At 54.5% G+C, this 22,691-nt stretch overlaps 2 protein-coding genes across 3 annotated transcripts; one reads left to right on the top strand and one right to left on the bottom strand.

Moving 5' to 3' along the window:
• Window positions 1-2,129: 2,129 nt before the first annotated feature.
• NPW (neuropeptide W) lies at window positions 2,130-4,685 on the bottom strand (the record flags this gene model as incomplete). The annotated part of the gene is made up of 3 exons (XM_081300053.1): window positions 2,130-2,319; window positions 2,546-3,171; window positions 4,668-4,685. The coding sequence occupies 3 exons, from the start codon at window positions 4,683-4,685 to the stop codon at window positions 2,199-2,201; spliced, it is 765 nt and encodes a 254-aa protein (XP_081156179.1). The 3' UTR covers window positions 2,130-2,198.
• Window positions 4,686-8,496: 3,811 nt separating this feature from the next.
• ZNF598 (zinc finger protein 598, E3 ubiquitin ligase) lies at window positions 8,497-20,856 on the top strand. Of its 2 annotated transcripts, none has more exons than XM_081299650.1 (12): window positions 8,497-8,774; window positions 15,181-15,293; window positions 15,757-15,886; window positions 16,184-16,395; window positions 16,494-16,711; window positions 17,184-17,292; window positions 17,636-17,820; window positions 17,998-18,076; window positions 18,250-19,010; window positions 19,446-19,602; window positions 19,706-19,856; window positions 19,949-20,856. In XM_081299650.1, exons 1-12 carry the CDS (start codon window positions 8,553-8,555, stop codon window positions 20,300-20,302), a joined length of 2,691 nt encoding a protein of 896 aa, XP_081155776.1. In that variant the 5' UTR covers window positions 8,497-8,552; the 3' UTR covers window positions 20,303-20,856. The 2 variants fall into 2 exon arrangements, with proteins under 2 accessions (XP_081155776.1, XP_081155777.1); XM_081299651.1 differs by having other exon boundaries at window positions 8,538-8,774; window positions 17,184-17,301.
• Window positions 20,857-22,691: the final 1,835 nt, after the last annotated feature.

Consider the following 22,691-nt stretch of genomic DNA (forward strand, 5'->3'; position numbering starts at 1 on the left):
CCTCTATTTGGGTCCCGAAAGTGCTGCAGGCGGGACCAGCTCAACGGAACGAAGGAGAAAAACAGACATCCAGACGCGAGAGGGCGAGAGGAGACCAGACTAAGCAAGGACCGAAGAGGGAGGAGGGACTGAAAGAGAGAGCAGGAAACTCCCAGCCGCAGAGGCGAGGCCGTCCTCCACCGCCCACCAGGGTCCCGCCCCTCCGGGCTCTACCCCTAGCTTTGGGTGGGAGGCTGTGGTCCGCTACAGCAACCGCGCAGCGCCACCTGGTGGAAATATGTGGGATTGCATCGTCCGGGAGGCTACCCTGGGTCATCTTTCTACAGGGTCGGGATCAGTCCTGGGGCTGGCTACTTCAGGGTCCTAAATGTGCATGCCATGGTAAGTGATAGGAAGAGAAGCCTGGCCTCTGCCAGCCCCTACACCTTGCACGTGTACCCACCTATCTGACCCAGGGTACCTCTAGACAACTTCACCAACTGTCCCAGAACTGTGACCAAATATTTATGGACCACTCTGCACTAGACATTGGCAAGTATTGGGTAAATATTGCTGAGACCCAGGGAAACTGGAATTTGTTTACCTTAGCCTGAGAAAGAGAGGCCCAGATTGGAGCAGCCCCTGAAGAGTATTTAGCCCCAGCAGGGGCCCTGGAGTCTTCCTTCAGGGCAGGAGCTCTGGGCTATTCTGCAAGTCTACCCAGGGTTCCTGCAGGCTGGAGCAGGAAGGAGGGAAGCAGAGGTAGCAATGAACCTGGGTACAGGGCCAACATGAATACTGTCCCATGGGCAGGGGGAGCCTTTGGTGTTCTGTGTGTTTCAGGATGACAAGGTCAGTACACTCATGTTTTGAAAGATCAGGTTTGGCGAGGACTAGAGGCAGGAGTGTGGGAGTGGGCTTGGAGGGAGGAGAGTAGGTCCACCTCATGGGTCCATGATGGCCCCTTCCCCCAGGAGAGAATCTGGGAAAGCACTTTGAGGGGTTCCCCTCCTGTTCAGGGGTCATCAGACCAGATCCCAGGGTCTGATGAATTGACCCATGGATTCTTAGGCGGGGGGCAATGCAGACCTCCTTGCCCACCCCATCCCTGAGGCGAATGTGGAAAATGAACCTGCCAAGTGGGAGATGCCCTAGCTGCTCCTCATTCAGCCATCTGGGTGAAATGGATATAAATAAATATAGTTGGGATAAATAAATAAGAACTAGGGAGTGGAATAAAAAGGAACACCCACATTTGGGGACCAAGTAGGGAGAAGGATATACCCAAGAGGTCAGAAGGAACTGCCAGAGCAAGGTGCCAGACCTGGAGCCACCTGTCCTCAATCTTTGCTGGTTGGTCCCAGGGGACACCCTACAACATGGCCAAAAGCAAGCTCCAAGGACAGATGGCATCAGGTATAATGAACCAGGCCTAGACTGAAGCATGTCGAAGAGGAGGCAGGAGGCTGGAAAGGAGTGATAACTCTGACTGGAAATGCAGAGGATGGTAAATGGCAGAGAGGCCCTTGAGGAGAGTGGGTGGGGGAGCTTGGCTTAGGTGGGGTCTTTCCTCCCTAGGAGGAAATCATGGAGATTCCTATTAACCCTTTGGAAGCCTTGGCTGAAGGGAGGGAGTGAGTTTTAGGAGATCCAGGCTTAAAATTAAGGTGGGGAGATGGGCAAAATATGGGCATGCTGCCTGGGCTGGAGGCAGACCCCACAGTGCCAGGAGACATTCTCTTTAACGTGGCCAGAGGGCAGATAGAAGGGCATTTGGTGGGGCTTCTGCTGAGCAGATTCACCCACCGTTCCACCTCAGGGATGGGGTGAGGCAAGCAGGTCTGCTTTGTTCCCCACCCCCCATAGGAAGCCGTGAGTCAGTGGGACCTGGTCTGATGATTCCATCCCTGAATAAGAGGGGAACAATCCCAGAGGAGGGGACCCAGACCCCGGCAAAATCTCTGCCTTGCTTTCCCTCATTTCCTTTCTCCCCAAGGACATACATTGCTGCAGCTGGTGGGGGAGGGGCTTTCCCTGGCCCGGGAGAGGGCTCTTGACATTTGCCTCGGCGTGGGCACAGCTATGTGCGCCCTGAAGCAGACGCAAAGTACACAGCCGCGAGGAAAGGGTCACAAGCGGGGGCGCAGATATCAGGTTGGTTTTATTGACCTGGCTGGCTTCGAGCTGCGTGCCTTGGAAGAGCAGCGACTACTCCTGGGTCAGGCGCTGGGTCGCCGCTGGTAGTGAATACGGTCAGGGTGGTTCTGGACCAGGCCGGGGCCGGCGAAGGCAGTTTTCTGCAGCGACCACGGCTGGGCCAGAGACATCTCTCCAAAGTGTCTAAGAAAAAAAAAAAAAAACAGCAGGTCTCTGAGGAGTGGGCCAAGCACCCTCCACTTGCTGCTGAGGTTGCAGGGTAGAGTGCTTCGCAAACGCCGTTTTGGAGCGCAGTCGGGGATAGAACCAAGGATAGAACCGCGGGTTGTTCACTTGGGCACCTGGACTCAGACCTCCCAAGACTCCCCTCGCTGTCTGTTATCCGGGCCTCTTCCCTCTCCGCACTTACCTGGCCGACTCCACAGAGGCCCAGGACTGGAGGTCCAGACGCAGCTTCCGTTCGGCCGCGAGTTCAGGGATGTGCGGGCTCTGGGGCGCACGGGCCGGGAGCCCAGCCCCAGAGCTCTTGCGTCGAGCCTTCCACAGCTCCCGTACCCGCGAGGGAAGCCGGAGGAGAGCGAGAGCGTTACCGGCCGTGGGGCCCGGGGTGAGGGATTCCCAGGTGAGGGTCCCGGCAGCCGGTGTCAGCTCGCGGCGCCATAGGTAGGGCGAACGGCGCAGCCCCATAAGGAGGCCCGCGGCGCGGCCCACGGTGTGGTAGCGAGGACTCGCCACGTGCTTGTACCAGGCTCCGGCGGGCAGCGGGAGCAGGAGCAGGAGCAACAGAAACGCGAGTAGCGGCCGGATAGCAGGAACCCCCAGCCCCCGGCCCCGCACCCCCGGGCACCACGCCAGGGCGCTCAGGTTGACGGCCGCCCAATCGGGCGGATCCGCAACACACAAGTCTGGGTCTGTATGCGAAGAACTGTGGTCTGGAGTGCAGGAGCGCAGGAGGCTAGAGGCAAGGAGTTGGTTCAAGGCGCGGGTGCGACTATAACCGCTGGGTGGCCCCGCCTGGGCCCGCCCCCGAGGTACCTGCTGGGATCCCCAAAGGCATGAGGCGGGGGAGGAGAAGAGGAAGTCCAAGCTGCTCAGAGCATCTCACTGAGTGACACTCTGGCTAGAACTGCTCTTGAGGCCCCACTGGGGGCGCCCCTGCTTACTCCATCACTTCTGTTCCACCTTCTCTGCCCAGGAGTGGGACTGATGGCGAGGGAACTCTGGGCCTCAGCACAAGGCTGGGGGTCAAGGACAAAGGAATGCCCCCTTGGCCAGAGCTCCTGCACTTGGGGCACTAGCAGAGTAAAGAGAAGGAAGTTGGCAGAGTTTCATGGGATAGATAACAGGAAAGTGAAGTGGTGGGCACTGGTGACATTCAAGACCTCTCTCTGCAGCTCTTCTCTGAGACTTGTCCTTGTCCTGGTTAATATAGCTCTCAAGTCTCCCCCAACCCATTTCCTCTCTGTAGCAAGACCAATGCTTGGAAACACCAAGTTTGGCCACATCAAGCATTCCTGAGATCTTTAGTTTCCCTAAGGATGAACAGGCAGCCCCTCCTGGTACCCTCAGCCAGAACAGGGCAGGAAAGGGTCTTGCCCATTTCCAGTGCCTCTTCTCTGGTCACAGATCTCTTCCCCTGAGACCACTCCAGTCAATTTCAATGCTTTTTGGTTAGCCAACAATCCGTGATTTGCCCTTTTCTGTGCTGGGAACAGCTTTCCCTTCTGTCTCTACCTGGCAAACTTCTGTGCATCCTCAGGACTCTACTGAAATGGTCCTGGTCTAGGCCTGCCTGAGCTGGTCTTACCCACCCCTCCCAGAGAGTACAGCCTGTTGTGGTCTTTCCTGACATCCAGTCCAGGGTAAATCAGCCCTCAAAATACGGCAACCAGGCAATTCGGGAGTACCCCCTAGGTCTCAGATACCCAGGGATCTTGTTTGAGATCATCAAATACCTTATTTTGACCTTCAAATATTGTCATGAGTGGGCTGGGGATGTAGCTCAGCAACAGAGCCCTGGCTTAGCGTGTGCAAGGCCCTGGGTTCGATCCTAAGCACTACAAAAAACAAACCAACCAAAAAGTCAGTGTGATGAGGTGTCATTATAATAAATTCCATTTTACCAGAGAGAAATTGAAGGCAGAGGAAGAATGACTTGTCCAAGATTATCTGTTTGGCAAACACTGGAAGGAATGAGTTGCAACCCAGACCTCTAGCGGAGAGCCTCAATTTGGGGGAATAAGGGATTCATATCAAAAGGAGCACCGAAGGACTGAGTGGGACAGAGGAAGGTACCCACTTCTAAGGCAGCAGGAGCCAATGGCAGGGGAGGGGGGGTGTCCTGGCAATCCCCACCAGCACCCTTCCCCCCAAAGGCCACCCAGAACCACTCAGAGCCCGGCCCTGGAGCCTAGTTAACTAGGTTGGAAGCTGTCCCAGGTTTGATGGTGATGGCGGTGGGGGTGGGGGTGGTAAGTGCCACAACCTTTCCTGTTTCCTCCTTTGAAACTGGGGATAGTAATGGTGGCCACCTTGTCATCTTGTCGCATTCACAATCCAGTTGTGGGTCTTAGCACCATGCCTGGCACCCAGTAGTTGCTTATGGAAAGGGTCCACTGCTGCTGTTGCGAAGGCTGGCCAACCCCCAACCTGTCAGGGAAAACGCTTCGATGGCGCTGATAAAGGATGCAGGGGAGCCAGCTGCGTGCCTGGATGTTGCTTGCCTGGAGGACCGCGGGGACCAGGCGAGCTCCCAGCCCCCGCCGCCTCGCCGCCCCGCGGAGCTCCCAGGTGGCCCCTCAACTTTGAAAACCGCTTTAAGTGTGAGGTGGGCGGGCAGCACAGCACGACGCGGCCAGAGCCTGGCTGCCGGAATCCCTAGGCACCAGCTCTTGCTGCGCTCTAGGACCCAGGGGAACTGCAGTCAGGCTGGGAAGGGTCCAGAGCGCCCCCTGGAGGTGGCCTGAGGAACGCGAATCAATATGAAAACATCAATTGTGCTTTATGTGGGATCTACTGATTTAAAAAAAAAAAAAGGAGTATGGATAAATCTCAAAACCAAAGTGTGGCACAAGGGAAAAACACGCTGCAGCACGACAGCCTTGGTGTGCTGCCGCTTGCTGAGGCTGGGATGCCAGCAACTGGCTCCTCTGTCGTGTCTATGGCTTCAGGGAGTGAAAATATCAGGGTGCAGAGAGTACAAAGGAGGGGGTGCCTGTCAGCAGGGGTGTGCAAAGGCAGATGGAGGAAGCCCAGGGCTGGGTTAGGAAGCAGAGCACTAGATCACACTCCTAGTTTGAAGTGCAGGGGAGGAGAGGCTCTGTGCCCTGTCCTACCTCAAGCTCAGTGGGCTAAGTGACAAAGGCTTATGCTCCCCTGCCAAGGGTTTGGAACCAAAGCTCCACTGGAGGAGGAGTAGCCCATAGGAGCCAGCATCCCCTGGGGCTCCTTTCCTTTCCTTCACACAACAGCCCCTCTTAGAAACCAAGGGGTGGGGCTGGGGCTGTAGCTCAGTGGTAGAAGGCTTGTCTGGTGCTTGTGAGGCACTGGGTTCGATCTTCAGCACCACATAAAAATAAATAAATAAAATAAAGGCACTGGGGTAAGGAGAAAAGCAAGCAAGGGGTGATGGCTGGGATTCTGCACAGTATCTGACCCTGAGCAGGAGCTCTGCAGTGAGGATGTGATGCATGAAGAAATCTATTTTGTCATCTTTCTTTCTTTTTATTTTGGTACTGGGTACTGAACCTAGGGTGCTTTACCACTGAGCTACATCCCAGGACTTTTATTTATTTATTTGACACAGGCTCTTGCTTTATTTTATTTTATTTTTGAGAGAGAGAGAGAGAGAGAATTTTTAAATATTTATTAGTTTTCGGTGGACACAACATCTTTATTTTTATGCGGTGCTGAGGATCTAACCCAGCGCCCTGCGCATGCCAGGCGAGTGCACTACTGCTTGAGCCACATCCCCAACCCCATTTATTTTTTTATATTTTATTTTTTTGACACTGGGGATGACATACAGGGTCTTGTGTGTACTAGGTAAGTGCTCTACCACTGAATTATAACCCCAGCCCTCAAATATATATATATATATATACACACACACACACACACACACACACACACATTTTTTAAGTTGTAAATGGACACAATATCTTCATTTTATTTATTTTTAGGTGGTTCAGGGGATCGAACCCTGTGCCTCACGCATGCTAGGCAAGCACTCTACCTCTGAGCCACAGCCGCAGCCTTCAAATATAGATCTTTATACTGGGCATGGTAGCATAATGCCTGTAACCCCAGTGACTCAGGAGGCTGAGGCAGTAGGTTTGCAAGTTTGAGGCAACCTCAGCAACTCAATGAGGCCCTCAACAACACAGTAAGACCCTGTCCCCCCCCCCCAAAAAAAAAGGCTGGGCATGGTGACACATGTCTGTAATCCCAGCAATTTTGAAGGCTGAAGTAGAAGGAATGCAAGTTCAAACTCAGCCTCAGCAACTTAGGGAGGCCCTGAGACCCTGTCTCTAATAAGACATGGCTTGCTGGCTAAGTGCCCCTGGGTTCAATTCCTGGTACCAAAAAAAAAAAAAAAAAAGGCAGGGATTGGAGATGTAGTTCAGTGTTAAAGTATATCTGGTGGGGGCTGGAGATGTGGCTCAAGCGGTAGCGCGCTCGCCTGGCATGCTTGCGACCTGGGTTCGATCCTCAGCACCACATACAAACAAAGATGTTGTGTCGGCCGAAAACTAAAAAATAAATATTAAAAAATTCTCTCTCTCAAAAAAAAATTCTTTCTTCTCTCTCTCTCTCTTAAAAATAAATAAATAAATAAATAAAGCACATCTGGGGTTCATTCCTTAGTACCAAAACAACACACACATTCTTTTGAGGGTTTCCTCTATCTCTTTAGGTCTGTCTGTTTTGGTAGTGTCTTCCACTCTGCACTCTGCTTTGCTTATGAGTCTGCAGGGCCTTGGCTCTACACTCGAGAAAACCCTACAATACTGAATGAAAGTACTTTTTGTGGGGACAGAACTTGCTGTCAGTAGATGGGTAGCAGGCAGCTTTTCTAATGGGGTGGAGCTGGTCCATTTCTCCAGCAGAAAATCCTCCCCTAATCCTAACCCTCTCCTACTGAGGGTAGGTGGATACAGAGAGAAGGTTGGGAGGAGGGCTCAGGTTCCCAGCTCAATGCATAGACTTCCATATACTCCTGCTTGCAGTCCCCCACTTCAGCCCACCTCCATAGTTCTGAATGAAACTTCTCATTAGGGCTCCCCAGGGGATGTTAGGATGCTCTGTAAAATAAGTCACTTTCCTTCATCTTTTGTCATTCCAAAAATGTGTTTATATCCTTCTCTGTGCTGGTAGAGTAATAGCTTTTTAGACTGTATCACTGTCCTTTTAGTGGGGTTTTGTGGAGGTGAGATGGTATCTGCATGCAGCCATTACTCCTGGTTTAATTGGTATGGTGACCTACTTTGCAAATGAGGAAGTTATTGGTCTCAGAGAGCCAACCAAGGTCACCAGAGGACCTCAGAAGTGGCAGAACTGGGGTTCAGAGACCATTTCCGTCTGATTCCGAGTTCATTCCCCCACAGCTGCTCTTTTCTTGACAGGTTTGGATCTAGACCTGCCTCCCTTCATTGCAAAGGCAGGGAGGAGGCCCCCCCCAAACAGATGCAGAAACCTGAAGCCCCGGACTTGCCACCATCCATTCAAACATTCCCTGCACTAGGCCCCAAGCCCTGCTAGGTGTGACGAGCTACCAAGAGGACATGAGATCCCTTCTCTAGTGGAATGGCTTTTTGAATAGGGATCTGCCTCTGCTTAGGAAGTTGGGGCGGGTGCCAAGTGAGAAGCTTGGGTGTGTTCCTGCTGGAGAGAGGTGGTGGGTTCCTGACAAGGTTACTAAATTAATTAATTTATTTATTTTGTGTTGCTGGGTATCTAACCCAGGGCCTGGGCATTCTAGGTAAGCGTTCGCCTCTGAGCCAGAGCTAAGCCCTGGTTCTTAGACTTAAATAAAAACACAGGACCCCCAATTAAATTTGGATTTCAAATAAACACAGGCTTTAATACTTTAGTACAAGTATGACCCATCAGTATTTGAGCGATACTTACACTAAAACACTCTTCGTGGTTGGTGTGAAACACGCTCGGCGTCCCTTGCATTGGGACCCTCGGTGGGGAAGACCGACGGGCAGAGGTCCTCCGAGCAGCCAGCGCTGGCTAGAGCGGCAGGCGCTGGAACGACGCTCTAGCGGGCGCCTGGCCTAGACGGAAGTTATGGAGCGCACTTCCGCCGGGCGGGGCGGTTGCCGGGCGGGGCGGTGACGTCGCCCGGAAGGGGCGGGCCCGCCGGGAGCCAGGCCGCGCCGCGCCGGCCGGGAGCGGGCCGGAGCCGGGCTATGGCGGCGGCGGCGGGCGCCGAGGGGCGGCGCGCGGCCCTGGAGGCGGCGGCGGCGGCGGCGCCCGAGCGGGGCGGCGGGAGCTGCGTGTTGTGCTGCGGGGATCTGGAGGCCACGGCGCTGGGCCGCTGCGACCATCCGGTGTGCTACCGCTGCTCCACCAAGATGCGGGTGCTGTGCGAGCAGCGCTACTGCGCCGTGTGCCGCGAGGAGCTGCGCCAGGTGCGCCGGGGACCGTGCGGCGAGGCGCGGCGGGAGGGGCGGCCCCAGGGCTCTGCCTTCCCGCTGTCCGCCGCTCCCCGAGGAGGCCTGGGTGCCGCCCGGGCGGGGTCGCGACCACCCGGCCGACTGTGGTGTCTGGTGGGAGGTAGGCGGAGGCCGAGGCGGGGATTAATAGCGATCCGCGTGGGGACCGACCCTGGGTACTTTCCCCCCGTACCCCGTCCGCAGGTTGGGGCAGGATCTGGTCGAGAGCGTCCTGACCCATCCGTCTATGGGAGTTAAGCCCTCTGCAGGTCTCAATGGAGTGAGGACAGTCAGGGGGAGCCTCCAGGGGTAGGCTCCTGCAAGCAGATGACCCTGGAAGCAGAGGCGTGAACTGTGGGCATTTAAAACCTCGCTGGGTTTATGGGCCCCATTGATGATCCGAAGCCAACTTCTAACACGGACGTTTTTCATTTGTAGAGTGGAGGTGACCTGACTCCTCCCGATGCTTGGCTGTTGGGGATAAAAGCGCTAGGAAGTTTTCCCCTTCTTGCCAGTTCCAGCTTTGAGGCTTTCTTTCAGAGTGGAGGGGAGATGTTTCTGACTATGTGCAGACTTGGAAGCCCTCTAGGGGTCAGAGGCCACAATCCCAGAAATGCCAGCTGCTGTCTGGGAGCATCCGGCTGGACCTCCCTTGGTTTGATGCCCTTAGAGATCTGTTTGCTTTCAGCATTGTGAAATTCCCCTGGTTTGTTCATGGAAGGCTTCAGTTGGTGACGTCTGCCAGGGAATCTGAGTTTCTTTTCCTTAAAAGTGACACAGACAGCAGTGTTGAGGATAGGTTCTTTTCTTTTTAAAAAAGGCATTTTCTCAGCCTGGTGGTGCATACCTGTAATCTCAGCTACTCAGGAGGCTGAGGCAGGAGGATTATAAGTTTGAAGCAGCTTGGTCAACTGAATGGGGCCTTGTCTCAAAATAAAAAGAACTGGAGTGTAGCTCAGTGATAGAGCACTTGCTAGCGTAGATGCGGCCCTGGGTTCAATCTCTACTACTACCAAAAAAAAAAAAAATACAACAAATGCATTTATGTGAAAGGAACCAAAGAGATGCTGGAATCCAGTGAGCAATTCCCTAGACACCTACTCTGCCCAACTGGAAAAAGCATTGGGGAATACTGTTAGTCTCTAATGTGGTGGAAAGAGACAGACACAGATGGGGAAAGATCTGGGGTGCGGGAAGAGTCAGGGAAACCCTTGTCCTGTGGCTTACTCAGAGGATACTTCCCAGTCTTGGCCAGGTTTTCCTGTAGCTTCCTTCCAGGAAAGAAGGCACTGTGCAGATCTTTATACATGAGGTCCTAGCCTTGCTTTGGTCTTTGGAAGTGAATGAACACCCACATATGGCCACTAAAGCCAGCATCTGTCCTCTCATTCCTATGGGCCCCACACCCTTCAAGAGATTTGTGGCAGGGGCTGTTGACATGAGCTGTCAGCAGGCCCTGGCTGGGTGTGGTTTGGCACAGGGTACCCCTCTGCAAGCCTGAGCTTCCTCTGGTCTGCCCCACATTGCTGGGGGTGGGGGAGGGTCCTGGGAACTTTGCTGCTTGATGCCACTGCCCAGCTTGCTTGGTCCTCTCTTCTCCATCCATCCTGTTTCCTACCTACTCGTGGACTAGAAGCTTCACCCTCACCTTTCCTTTTTCCTTGCTTATCCTCTGAGTATGTCCTGTGTCCTGGGCCTGCTCAGGAATCCCACAGTGACCCTAAACCCCTGAACTCTGCTCTTGATTGGCCCTCCCTTTTGGGACTAAGTCTGTGAAAACTGGGAAGAAAGCAAGCCTAACTGCTATGTGAAACCAGCAGGCTTGACTTTCTGGTTAATTCCGGGTATCTTTACCTTCTATGTACAGTCCCTGTTGTTGGAGGGGGCCTACTGGGAGCAGCAGGGAGCAGATGCAGCACAGCCTGTCAGCTACTGGTCATCTGGGTGTGTGGCAGGTGCTTGCAGTGGAAGCTGAGGTGGGTTGCTGTTTGATGAGACAGCAGAAGCCCAGCTTTTTGTGGGTGATGAAGCCCCTCCCTGAGTTCTTGTCCTTCCTTGGATGCACCTTTTTCATGGGCCATTTCCTGCAGTTGTGCCTCACTCTCCACCTTGTCCTGTCACTGGTGTTGTTACAGGAGTCCTAATGGCCCCTCTAGGCCACCAGTGCTGCCACACCCCCATCTCACAGGCTGGAAATGGGAGGGAAGGGCTAAAGGCCAGCCCAGGTTTACCCCAAGGCCCAGGTCAGCAGGCAGGACCTGATGACTCAGATTATACTTTTCAGTTGTTAGTGCTCCTCCTTGTAGTTCTGCATTCCTGGCCTCTCTGTAAGGTTAGCCCTGCTCTTGTCCCCAACTAGGCTCCTTGAGGATTTGAACTCTTCAGGTGGTCTCTGAAGTGATATCCAGCAGCCTCCACCTTTTCGTTCTTCTACACTTGGGGTTACCCTTTCCGGGGGCTGGTCCCTCATCATGCTTCTTCCTGTTTGTACTTGTATCATGTGTCCTTTTGTCCGCTCTTCACTTTTTTTTTTTTTTTTTTAGTAGTAAGGATTGAACCCAGGGGCGTTTAACCACTCCCCAGCCCTTTTTTATAGTTTATTTAGGTCTCACTAAGTTGTTTAGGGCCTTGCTAAATTGCCGAAGACGACTTTAAATTTGCAATCCTCCTGCCTCAGCCTCCTGAGGTGCTGGGATTATAGGCATGTGCCACCATGCCTAGGTTTCTCTTCATTCTTTAATGAATGCCCACTGCATTCTGGGAATGAGGAGTCACAAGGCCCCCAGGCAGACACTCTGATCCAGAAATCCCCGCTTCTCCTCAGTCATTTATTGCATAGCCCACCCAGAGCTCCCCAGAATGGCCCAGCCTCATCTCTAGGACTAGCCTGACCACTGTCCTCACACCCGTGACCCTCTCCCATGGGTGATCTAGAGCTGCCATCTCCCTGCCTTGTTTCCTTCCCTTTGAAGCCCCAGGCCAGTCATCTCCCACTAGTTTCCTTGTTTCTCCGACCCCAGCCTGGCCTCAGTCAAGTATCTGCAGGGATGGAGGGTCTTGCAGGTTAGATCCCTGGTATATTCCTGCCTCTCCCTGGCCTAGCCACTGTGCCCTTGTGCTTGTCCTTGTTCAGACACTTGCCGCCTCCTCCCCATCTGCTAGAGATGGGGATTCTGGCCACACCAGCTGCACTGTTGTGCCATCATTCACTCATCAGGTCTGTATGGCCAATCCTGATCTCCCTGCTTGTTGGGGTGGGGGCGTGGCAGGTCTTCCTATCTCTTTCCTATAGCCTTAACCACAGCTAGCTTTTCCTTGTGGCATTGTGGTTCCAGATCTGCTAGCCCTTATTCTCCAACCTTGGGCTCGAATTACCCATGGCCCCTTTCTCAAGCCTTTTCCTGTGGTTCCAGTCCATGAGCCAAACTAGTGCCCCCTTCCCCGTCTTTCAGCCTGGTCAGGAGAGCTGAACACTCTGGGATCTGCTGGACCTTTAGTGCTTGCCCCCACCTGCTCTGCAAATGGACCCTGCATGCAGACTTTGCTCAGGGGCCTCTTGACACCCACCACTCACTTTGTTGTGCTACTTGGTCCTGTCACCTGAGTGATATGAGGTGGTACGGGCCTGATATCCTTGTACATGCACTGCAGTCCCTCTACCCCAGAGACTTCACAAAGGGCACTGTTGGGCTCCTGGTCCCATCTTGTCCCAGGCTGCCATATGGTCTTTCTGCCTCTCCTGACCTGCACCTTCCCTGGCCTCAGAGGCTATCCACAGAGCTGTTTTATGGGTGTGCTGAGGGCCAGCATTTTAGGGCATGGATGCCACGGTGTGCACCATGGCAAGGATAGAGAAGTCAGTCCCCTCAGTGTGCCCTGGTGCCATCAGCACATAGGCAGTACCCTAACAGAACAGCAATAGAGACTGGCTGCCCAGAAAGGGTGCCCACAACCTCAGGGCAGATGGGGCTCTTCCATAGGAGCCTGAGATGCCATCAAGGACAGAACTGAATGCGTAACTGAGGAGGGTGCCAGAGTGGATGGGGGCGTCCTGGCGTGGCTCTCTGCTGGGGAAGGAAGTCATTTCTCTGCTATGTCTGTTGGGCGTGGATGCTTTTTGGCAGCCTCAGGGAGTTTCCTTGGGCTGCTCTTCTGGCTGCCTTGTTGAAGATAAAGACTTCTAGATCTGCCTTGTGTGCTGCCTCAAGAAGCTGAGGGGGTGTGACCCTGCCTGGTGTCCCGGAGTCCCCGCAGGCATTCACAGGAGCTCTTATTCTGTCTGAGCGGCATCTTGGGGGCCCATGGTCACCTGCACCTAGTGGGTACTTGTCTTGAGATGTAGCCTGGGAGCATTTAGAAGGCAGAGCAAGGCACCAGCTGCACCAAGGCAGATTGCAGGACACCAGCCAGCACAGGGCCTGGGGACCTTCCCACACAGAGCCTGAGGACCTGCCAAGGAATGAGAAAACTAGAGATATAAGGGGACCCTGCTGTGATTTCCAGCTTTTGTGATTTGGGCCTTTGGGATGGATCTGTGACTACCACTTAAAGATGGTTGCAAGAGGCTATCTGCAGAGAAGGCACCAACCTGGGCTCAGCACATGGCAGAGGACACATAATCAGGCTCCCACCCAGCCTTCCCCTGTGTAACAAGGAGAAGAAAAGCCTCCTGTTCCCCAGGATAGGTGGGGTAATGGGGCAGACCTGGTCTTGGTGTCCTCTCCTTTAAGTGTGTCATGGCAGAAGTGGAGTTGAGTTCTTCTGGCTATCCCCCAAACTTTCCAGGGAACCAGCTTGGTCACCCTAGTGCTGGTGGCAGTATATGGCCATGAGCCTGCATGGGGTTCATTCTCCCTGGCAATTCTGAGCTGCCTGGAGTTCATGTCCATTCTGGTCCCAAACATTTTCCTTAGTTAAACCCCAACATAACAGGGATGACCTTGATGTGGCCTTTCCCAAGATGAGGATGTCTCCCAGGTGCTGGTAAGGCCTCAGTGTTAACAGGGCTAGGCTGAGGTGCATAACCAGCACCTGGCTCAGGGAGCAGTGGCAGAGAGGAGACACTTAGAGAGTGTGATGGCAAGAGTCACTGTGGGGCTGGGCATGGTGGCGCACACTGTAATCCCAGTGACTCAGGAGGCTGAGATAGAAGGATTGCAAGTTCAAAGCCAGCCTCAGTAATTTATTGAAGTGCAAAGCAACTTAGTGAGACCCTGTCTCTAAGTAAAATACAAAAAGGGCTGGGGATGTGGCTCAGTGGTTAAGTGCTCCTGAGCTCAATCTCTGGTACCTCCCCCCCTAAAAAAAAAAAGTCACTATGGGAGTGGACCACTAAGGGTCCTCACCATAGGGATTTCATGAAGGAAACAGGGAGTCAGGGAGAGAGGCCTAAGGCTGTAGAGGACTGGGCCATGCTGGTTGAACTGGGATTAGGGTCTCACCATCTGGTTGTAGTCTGGTGCAGAAGGCCTGTGGAGCACCATAAGGCTAGTGACTTTGCCCCCAGCCCTTACAGGAAGGCTGGGGATGTGGCTCAGTGGTTAAGTGCTCCTGAGCTCAATCTCTGGTACCTCCCCCCCCAAAAAAAAAAAGTCACTATGGGAGTGGACCACTAAGGGTCCTCACCATAGGGATTTCATGAAGGAAACAGGGAGTCAGGGAGAGAGGCCTAAGGCTGTAGAGGACTGGGCCATGCTGGTTGAACTGGGATTAGGGTCTCACCATCTGGTTGTAGTCTGGTGCAGAAGGCCTGTGGAGCACCATAAGGCCAGTGACTTTGCCCCCAGCCCTTACAGGAAGGGAGAGGAGAGGAGTCCTCCAGCAGGTACTGGTGACCCCTGAGACTTGGCCTGATGCAGAGGTTCCACACCAACCTGCTGGCCATGCCCAGCTCTTCCCTGTTCCCAATTCAGCCCCTAATGACAGGCAGGTGCTTTGAGGCTGTGGCTAGGGTGGTGGGTTTGACATGTCAGTCCCCTGGGAGCCCTTTTCCCTTGATATTGAAACATGGGGGAGGGTTGCTGATGGAGGATGACCAGGCCTTGACACTGTTGCATCCTACTCCAGCAATTTTCATTATTTCCTTAGTTACTGTCTGGAACTTATTCTTCCCTGCTCCCTGTCACAGCTATTCAATGCTCAGCCTTCCTGAGTCCCTGTCCCTGTTGCTCTAGGGTGCTATTGTGCTGCCTCCTGGTGGAGAGTCTGGGTATTGTGTCGTTCCTGCAGCATCCTGAGTGGCTTGGGATGGGAGAAGAGGCTAGGACTAGCCTGGGAACCCAGGCTGCTACCTGCTTTGGGCCCTGAGGACTAGCCCCTGTCTGCTGCATCCACAGACATCCCATCCAGGTCCTGCTTAGCACTGTCTCACTTTTGTCTGTAGGTGGTCTTTGGGAAGAAGCTTCCTGCCTTTGCCACAATCCCCATCCACCAGCTGCAGCACGAGAAGAAATATGACATCTACTTTGCAGATGGAAAGGTGTTTGCATTGTACAGGTGAGGCATCCTTAGCCAGATGGTCTGCAGCTGCCCTGTGCCTGTGTGGCCCTTTGTGGTGGGGGTGGGTTTTTCCCTCCTGTTCTCTTCACATCCCTGAGGTGTAGCTGATGTCAGGGCCAGGTCCTCCAGGGGTCAGCTGAATGATGTTGGGTAGGCTGCTTCCCTTTCTGAAACTGTGAGAGGGAGCTCCCAAATCCCCCACCTAGTTTGGCAGTGGAGATGGCAGGGGTGGGCATAGCCTCTGCTGCCTGGGGGCCATAAGAGTGCATGCAAGTAAATTCCTAATCTATGGCACTAAAACTCATGAGAGTGGTCCCCTCCCTGGCCCAGGGCTGGAATTAAGCATTGTACTCCAGGCTCATTGTCTTTCTGACTGCTAGATGGGGGCCTGGTGAGTGGCCCTGCTCTGGGCAGCAACAATGAGTGCCTGGCATGGTGGGTGGCTCTGGTGTCTCCCTAGGCAGCTGTTGCAGCATGAGTGCCCGCAGTGCCCCCAGCTGCCGCCCTTCGGCCTCTTCGGGGACCTGGAGCAGCACATGCGGAAGCAGCATGAGCTTTTCTGCTGCAAGCTGTGTCTGAAGCACCTCAAGGTGTGCCTGCCCTGGGAATGGGGCTGTCCTGGTATGTGTGTGGGGCGGGTGGATGGAGGCCAGACAGCTATGCCGGATCCTCACTGGCTGCTGCAACCCAGGACAACTTGACCTCCCAGAGCATCAAGGCTGCCTGGGCAGGGAGGAGTGCCCATCGGGTCCTTGGATCTGCCAACCCCTGGTGCTTGGGACTTTGGGGCCATTGGGGCCTGCTCTTTGCCTTTGCTCCTCCACTGCTAGCCAGCAGGAAGAGGTAGGCCGAGCTACCACCCCATGCCCAGTCCCTGTTCTCTGCAGATCTTCACATATGAGCGCAAGTGGTACTCACGCAAGGACCTGGCTCGGCACCGCATGCAAGGGGACCCTGATGACACATCACACCGTGGACACCCACTCTGCAAGTTCTGTGATGAACGCTACCTGGACAATGATGAGCTGCTGAAGCACTTGCGCCGAGACCACTACTTCTGTCACTTCTGTGACTCGGATGGGGCCCAGGACTACTACAGGTGGGCACACAAAGGTGCCCCTGGGCCCAGCTGGGCATGGCTAGTGCCTTCAGCTACTGGAGTTCTTGCTGACTCCCCTTGCTCCCTGTCTCTGGCAGCGATTATGCATACCTGCGCGAGCACTTCCGGGAGAAGCATTTCCTGTGTGAGGAGGGCCGCTGCAGCACAGAGCAGTTCACCCATGCCTTCCGCACTGAGATTGACCTCAAGGCGCACCGGACTGCCTGCCACAGCCGCAGCCGTGCTGAGGCGCGCCAGAACCGCCAGATTGACCTGCAGTTCAGCTTTGCACCACGGCACTCACGACGGAGCGAGGGTGAGTCAGACGCCTGCAGGCTCCAGCTTGGCCTGGGTGCCCTAGGGTGATCCACAGGGCCTGGCACCTGCTCTGGAGGCCTCAGACCCAGGTTCCCATCTGACTCACCATGTTTCTGCTGGGGATGAGGGACATGCCCACTAAGCATCTATAGCCTCACTCACCCACAGTTCCTGAGCACCTGAGACCACTGTGACAGCTACTGCCCTTGGGGTCTCTAGGTCGCTATGGTTCAGTCCTACCCTCTGTGGATCTTGCCCTGGGGCTGTGGGGCATGGGCCTCTCGCTGTGCTGTTTGCATGACTTGGCACTGCATGCTGGAGGTGCCTATCCCCAGACTCATAACTGTGGGGGCTGGGGAAGCCTGTGCCATCTAGGCCAAAGCATTGGTCTCAGTGTGGCCTGGACAGCAGGTCTTTCAATCCTGCTGCCTGCCAGGGCCCCAGATACTGACAGGCTGTGCTGACCACAGGGGTCGTCAGTGGTGAAGACTACGAGGAGGTGGACAGGTACAACCGCCAGGGTCGAGCGGGCCGGGCCAGCGGGCGTGGAGCCCAGCAGAACCGCCGAGGAAGCTGGAGGTACAAGAGGTGGGAGGATTTGCGTGCCGCTGACTTTCTTCTGCCACCATCCCTAGGTGGTGGCCATGGCTGGCAGCCCAGATGGGAGTAGGCATGGGATCAGGGGACTCTAGCCAGAGGTCCTGGGGGTCCTGAATCTTTCAATAGGGTCCACTCAGCATCCTCAGTGAGCAGTTTCTTTCTCTTCCCTTCAGTGTTAGCCAGAGACACCCAGAACAGGTGTGGTGGAAGTGGTGAAAGGGCCTGTGTCACTGAGGAAGTCAGCACAGTTGGGCCAGGAGGGACCCTTACAACAGGCTGCCCCTGGGCCTCACCCAGCCTGAGGCCACCCTCGCCATCCTAGGGAAGAAGAGGACCGAGAAGTGGCAGCCGCCATCCGGGCCTCAGTGGCTGCACAGCAAGAGGAGATCCGCAGGAGCGAGGACCGGGAGGAGGTTGGCAGGCCTAAGAAAGAAGAGGCAGCAACGCGGGGGCCTGAGGAGCCCCGCGGCCCCCGACGCCTAACCCGGGCTCAGGGTGAAGGCCCAGGTAAGCCAGGCCAGCCTGTTGGCAGGCCCAGCCCTAGGAAGGGAACAGGTAGCTCCTGGCCAGCGTGGAGCCCAGGACTATGAGGGCCCTTCCCAGGGGGTGGGTAAATATTTTGTGTTCTCCATTCCTTCAGAGCCACCCCTACATCCTGACCTGGTGTCCTTTCCTGTCTCTTAGGCCCCAAGGAAGCCTCGACAAATGGTCCTGCGAGCCAAGAAGACTGCCCAGGCCCAGGCCCTGGGCCTACCCCTCCAAGGTGTATATGGGAACTGGGATCGGGGGACTCTAGCCAGAGGTCCTGGGGGTCCTGAATCTTTCAATAGGGTCCACTCAGCGGGGGGGGGGGGTGGAGCGGCACCTGTGGTGGGCAGTGCAGGGCCAGCCAGGACCTGCTGAGCCACTAACCACCGCTTCCCTCCCTGGACCTAGCACCCTCCTGCTATCTACTCCAAAGCTCAAGGATGAGGACTTCCCCAGTCTCTGTGCTTCTAGTTCCTCCTGCTGCACAGCGGCAGTCCCAGGTCCTGTGGGGCTAGCGCTGGTATACCCTGGTCCCGCCAGGGGCAGAAACACCTTCCAGGAGGAGGACTTCCCTGCCCTGGTATCCTCTGCATCCAAGCCCAGCACCGCCCCGCCAAGCCTCATTTCTGCCTGGAACAGCAGTTGCAGCAAGAAGGGGGCTCCACCCACTCCAGGGGCCCAGGCTGCTGGCGGGAGTAGCCAGACCTCTAGGAAGGCTGGGAAGGGGAGCAGGGGTGGACGAAAGGGTGGCCTGCCCGCTACAGAGGAGGAGGGCAGTGGCCTTGTTGCCCAGGAGCTGCGGAACATGCCCACTGGGGCAGCTGCCTCTCTGCTGGGGCCAGCCTCCACGCAGACTTCCACCAAGGTTGGCAAGAAAAAAAAGGTGGGCTCTGAGAAGCCTGGTGCCACACCATCCCCACCATTGCCCTCTGACCGTACTCCAAAGCCTCCTGGGGCTGAGCAGGTCCCTGAAGCTCCTGTGAGTAGAGCAGAAGGGCCAGTAGCTGTCATCGTCAATGGACACACAGAGGGGCCGGCCCCGGCACGGAGCACCCCCAAAGAACCCCCGGGGCTCCCAAGGCCCCTGGGGCCCCTTCCCTGCCCCACGCCCCAGGAAGACTTCCCAGCGCTGGGAGGCCCCTGTCCACCCAGGATGCCTCCTCCCCCAGGTATGAGCACCCAGCCCTGGCCAATCCCTTGGGTATCTGGGAGGGGCCAGGGTAGTAGCATCAGACTGGAGGCAAGGAACACAGTCAGGTGTGAAGTGTAGAGCAGATGTCCAATTGCCCAGTGTAGAGAGCCTGTGCGTTGCTGTCCAGCTGTCTGGGCCCAGTCTGGGTGTAGATGCACCATCCCTGACCCAGGTCACCTTGAGTTGCCACAAATCACTACTTAACCTCTTTGTCCCTTTTCTTCCTGTGAAATGGGCCTTGTCATGCTGAAAGCCCATGAGCCAGGGTTGCTACTCAGTGAGCCCACAATATGTGGGCCTGTTCTAGGGGGAGGTGTGGCCTGTGGACAGGGTGCTCAACCAGTGGGCTAGGCAGTCTGAGGGAAGTATGGCCAGCAAGGGCCATGTCCTGAGATCTTGTGCCACCTTGCAGGCTTCAACACTGTGGTGCTCCTGAAGGGCACACCACCCCCACCCCCACCGGGCCTGGCGCCTCCTGTCAGCAAGCCGCCCCCTGGCTTCTCCAGCCTCCTGCCCAGTCCCCACCCAGCCTCTGTCCCCAGCCCCACCACTACCACCACCACAAAAGCGTAAGTGTGCTGGGCTGCCTGGCCTTTTGCCACGGGGATGCTGGCAGAAGGTACCTCCCCCAGCCACCAGAAAAGCTGAAGCCTCCTCCTGTCTTGACCCCAGACCCAGGCTGACACCCACACCACGGGCCTATTTGGTCCCTGAGAACTTTCGGGAGAGGAACCTGCAGCTCATCCAGTCTATCAAGAATTTTGTGCAGAGCGACGAGGCCCGCTTCAGCAAGTTCAAGAGCCATTCGGGGGAGTTCAGACAGGTAAGGTGGGTGAGGGGGTGACAAGGCTAGGCTGTCTTCATCTGGACCTGGGCCTGGGTGGAAGCCACCAGCTGTTGCTCTCTGGGTGGCAGGGGATGATATCCGCAGCCCAATACTACAAGAGCTGCCGAGACCTGCTTGGGGAAAACTTCCAGAAGATCTTCAGTGAGCTGCTGGTGCTGCTGCCTGACACAGCCAAGCAGCAGGAGCTGCTGTCTGCACACACGGACTTCCGCAGCCGTGAGAAGCCACCAGGCACCAAATCTAAGAGGAACAAGAAGAGCGCGTGGCAGGCCAGCACCCAGCAGGTGGGCCTGGACTGCTGTGTGTGCCCCACCTGCCAGCAGGTGCTTGCACACGGCGACGTCAGTAGCCACCAGGCGCTGCACACTGCCCGGGACGATGACTTCCCCTCCCTTCAAGCCATTTCCAGGATAATCACGTAGCTCCTGCCAGTGTAAGCAGGAGCTGTCACACCTGTGCACCTCTTTCTCCTTCATTCTTCCTCCTGGCTGCTAGGCAGCCAGGTAAGGCCCTGGTGAGGCTGCTGCTCAGGCCTCTTGGTTGGCCAGGCCTGCCCAGGGGGTCACCAGGAAGGTCCACCCTGTGCTGTCAGCACACCATCATGCAGAAGTTCCATTCCCTGCTCAGCAGTGGGCTGTTCTTGGTTTGTATTCTTGTGCTTTTGGAAAGTGCCAGGGGAGGGAAGGGCTGGGATGTCAGGACCTGTGTTTATGGTCACAGCCAGAGGCCTTGGTGGCCCAGACTGGGCCCTGCTGAGCCTAAGCTGAAAGCTGTGGATCCCCGGTGCTGGAGCTGGATGTCGAGTGTGTCGTGTGAACAGTTCATAATTCAAGAGTGTTCGGGATTAAAAGCAGACAAAATTGTGCTATTTGAAGTTGAATCTTTGTATGAGACAAGCTGAATCTGGGATCTCAAGTTGCCTCTGACCTTTTATAAGACAGTTTATCTTCAAATAAATTTATTTTGCAGTACTGCACATGGCTGGTGTCCCAAGCTTCTCTGCCTTCTGAGCATACCCTGAGGCTGGGGCACTCAGACTCAGGCCAGCTACTGAGCACAGATGTAGAGGAAGGCCCACTGGGGAGAGCATGAAATCGGGATTTGCTGATAGGAAGATGCCACCAACCCCAGCTCTAATTTGGGGGTCCAGTATGGCCCACACCTTCCAGGACCAAACATGGTCATGCTTGATGGAACACTCGAATACCTAGTGAAACTGATCTTCAAGAATGGCTTGAGCTGTATTTGGTGGTCCACGCCTGTAATCCCAGCCACTCGGGAGGGTAAAACGGGGCTCATGAGTTCAAAGCCAGCCTCAGCAAAAGTGAGGCACTAAGCAACTCAGTGACACCCTGTCTCTAATAAAATACAAAATAGTGGTTGAATGCCCGAGTGAGTTCAATCCCTAGTATCCACCACCCCTCCGCACCCCCCCAAAAAAAGAATGGCTCCAACTGGGGAAGGTAGTTCAGTGGTAGAGTGCTTGCCTAGCATGCATGAGGCCCTAGGTTCTATGACCAGCACCAAAAAAGAAAAAAATCAAGGGCTTGAAGTTTACATCCACAGGCCAGTGCGAAAAAAAAAAAAAAAAACTATTAAAGGTAAACCTAAACAAGAAGACATATTTAGGCTGGGCATAGTGGCACATGCCTGTAATCCCAGCAACTTGGGAGTCTGAGGCAGGAGGATCAATAGTTCCAGGCAAGTCTCAGCAATTTAGCAAGACCCTGTCTCAAAATAAAATAGAGATGGGGATGTTGCTCAGTAGTTAAGTGCTCTCTGGTACCTTCCCCCTCAAAAAAAAAAAAAAAAAAAATTCCTACTCAAGATGGGTCTTAGCTGTGTTTCATTCAGCCAGAGGAATCTTTTTTTTTTTTTTTTTTTTTTTTAAAGAGAGAGAGAGGGGAACAGAGAGAGAATTTTAATATTTTATTTATTTTTTCTTAGTTCTCGGCAGACACAACATTTTTGTTGGTATGTGGTGCTGAGGATCGAATCCGGGCCGCACACACGCCAGGCGAGCACGCTACCGCTTGAGCCACATCCCCAGCCCCCAGAGGAATCTTTTTTGTGTGTGATGCTGGGGATTGAACCCAAGGCCTTGTGTATGTGAGGCAAGCACTCTACCAACTGAGCTATATCCCTGGCCCAGCAATTAGGAATCTTAATCTTAGAAAATAAATGTGTTTAAGACTAAAATTCCAAGAGATGGGTTCAGAAGCAAGCAGAACCAGTTGGGGAAGATCTCCCTAGGACGATATGGCAAAGGATGGAACCGAGGAGAAAGGAGAGCCCATGGAATGGGGCTCTGGAAGCTCAGCTCTAGGAAGAGTGATGAAAGGGAACTTTGGAGAGATCATGACAGCTTTCCCAACACTGAAGAAGGGGAAAAATAACCAAGCACTGAGCAGGATGAATACTTAAAATTCCACATCTGGATATATCAGGACTCCAATGATGATGATTAAAAAGAACACAGAGCCAAGCATGGTGGTGCGCAAAAAAAAAAAAAAAAAATTACGCACAAATGGATTTCATGGTCTAGAAGATATTAAGATAACAATGTACATTGGTCTATTTAGTATGATATTGCTATACCAACAAGGGAGGGACTGGGAGAACAGTGAGAATGCAGTCACAGATCCATGCATTTATAAAATCCTTCATTGGGGAAGGATGCTCTTTAAGTTACTGAGATTGAAATAACTGGACTTGGGCTGGGGTTACAGCTCAGCGGCAGAGCACTTGCCTTACACATGTGAGGCACTGGGTTTGGTCCTCAGCACCACATAAAAATAAATAAAGATATTG

This window comes from Spermophilus citellus, assembly GCF_964194105.1.
Source record: "Spermophilus citellus genome assembly, chromosome: 6".
In the NCBI taxonomy this organism is placed as follows: Eukaryota; Metazoa; Chordata; class Mammalia; order Rodentia; family Sciuridae; genus Spermophilus; species Spermophilus citellus.

Coding starts and splice junctions, on each gene's coding strand:
- ZNF598 (XM_081299651.1), top strand. CDS start 8,553: ATGGCGGCGGCGGCGGGCGCCGAGGGGCGGCGCGCGGCCCTGGAGGCG. Junction 17,821..17,997: donor GGCTCAGGGTGAAGGCCCAG/GTAAGCCAGGCC, acceptor CCTGTCTCTTAG/GCCCCAAGGAAGCCTCGACA. Junction 19,603..19,705: donor ACTACCACCACCACAAAAGC/GTAAGTGTGCTG, acceptor TCTTGACCCCAG/ACCCAGGCTGACACCCACAC.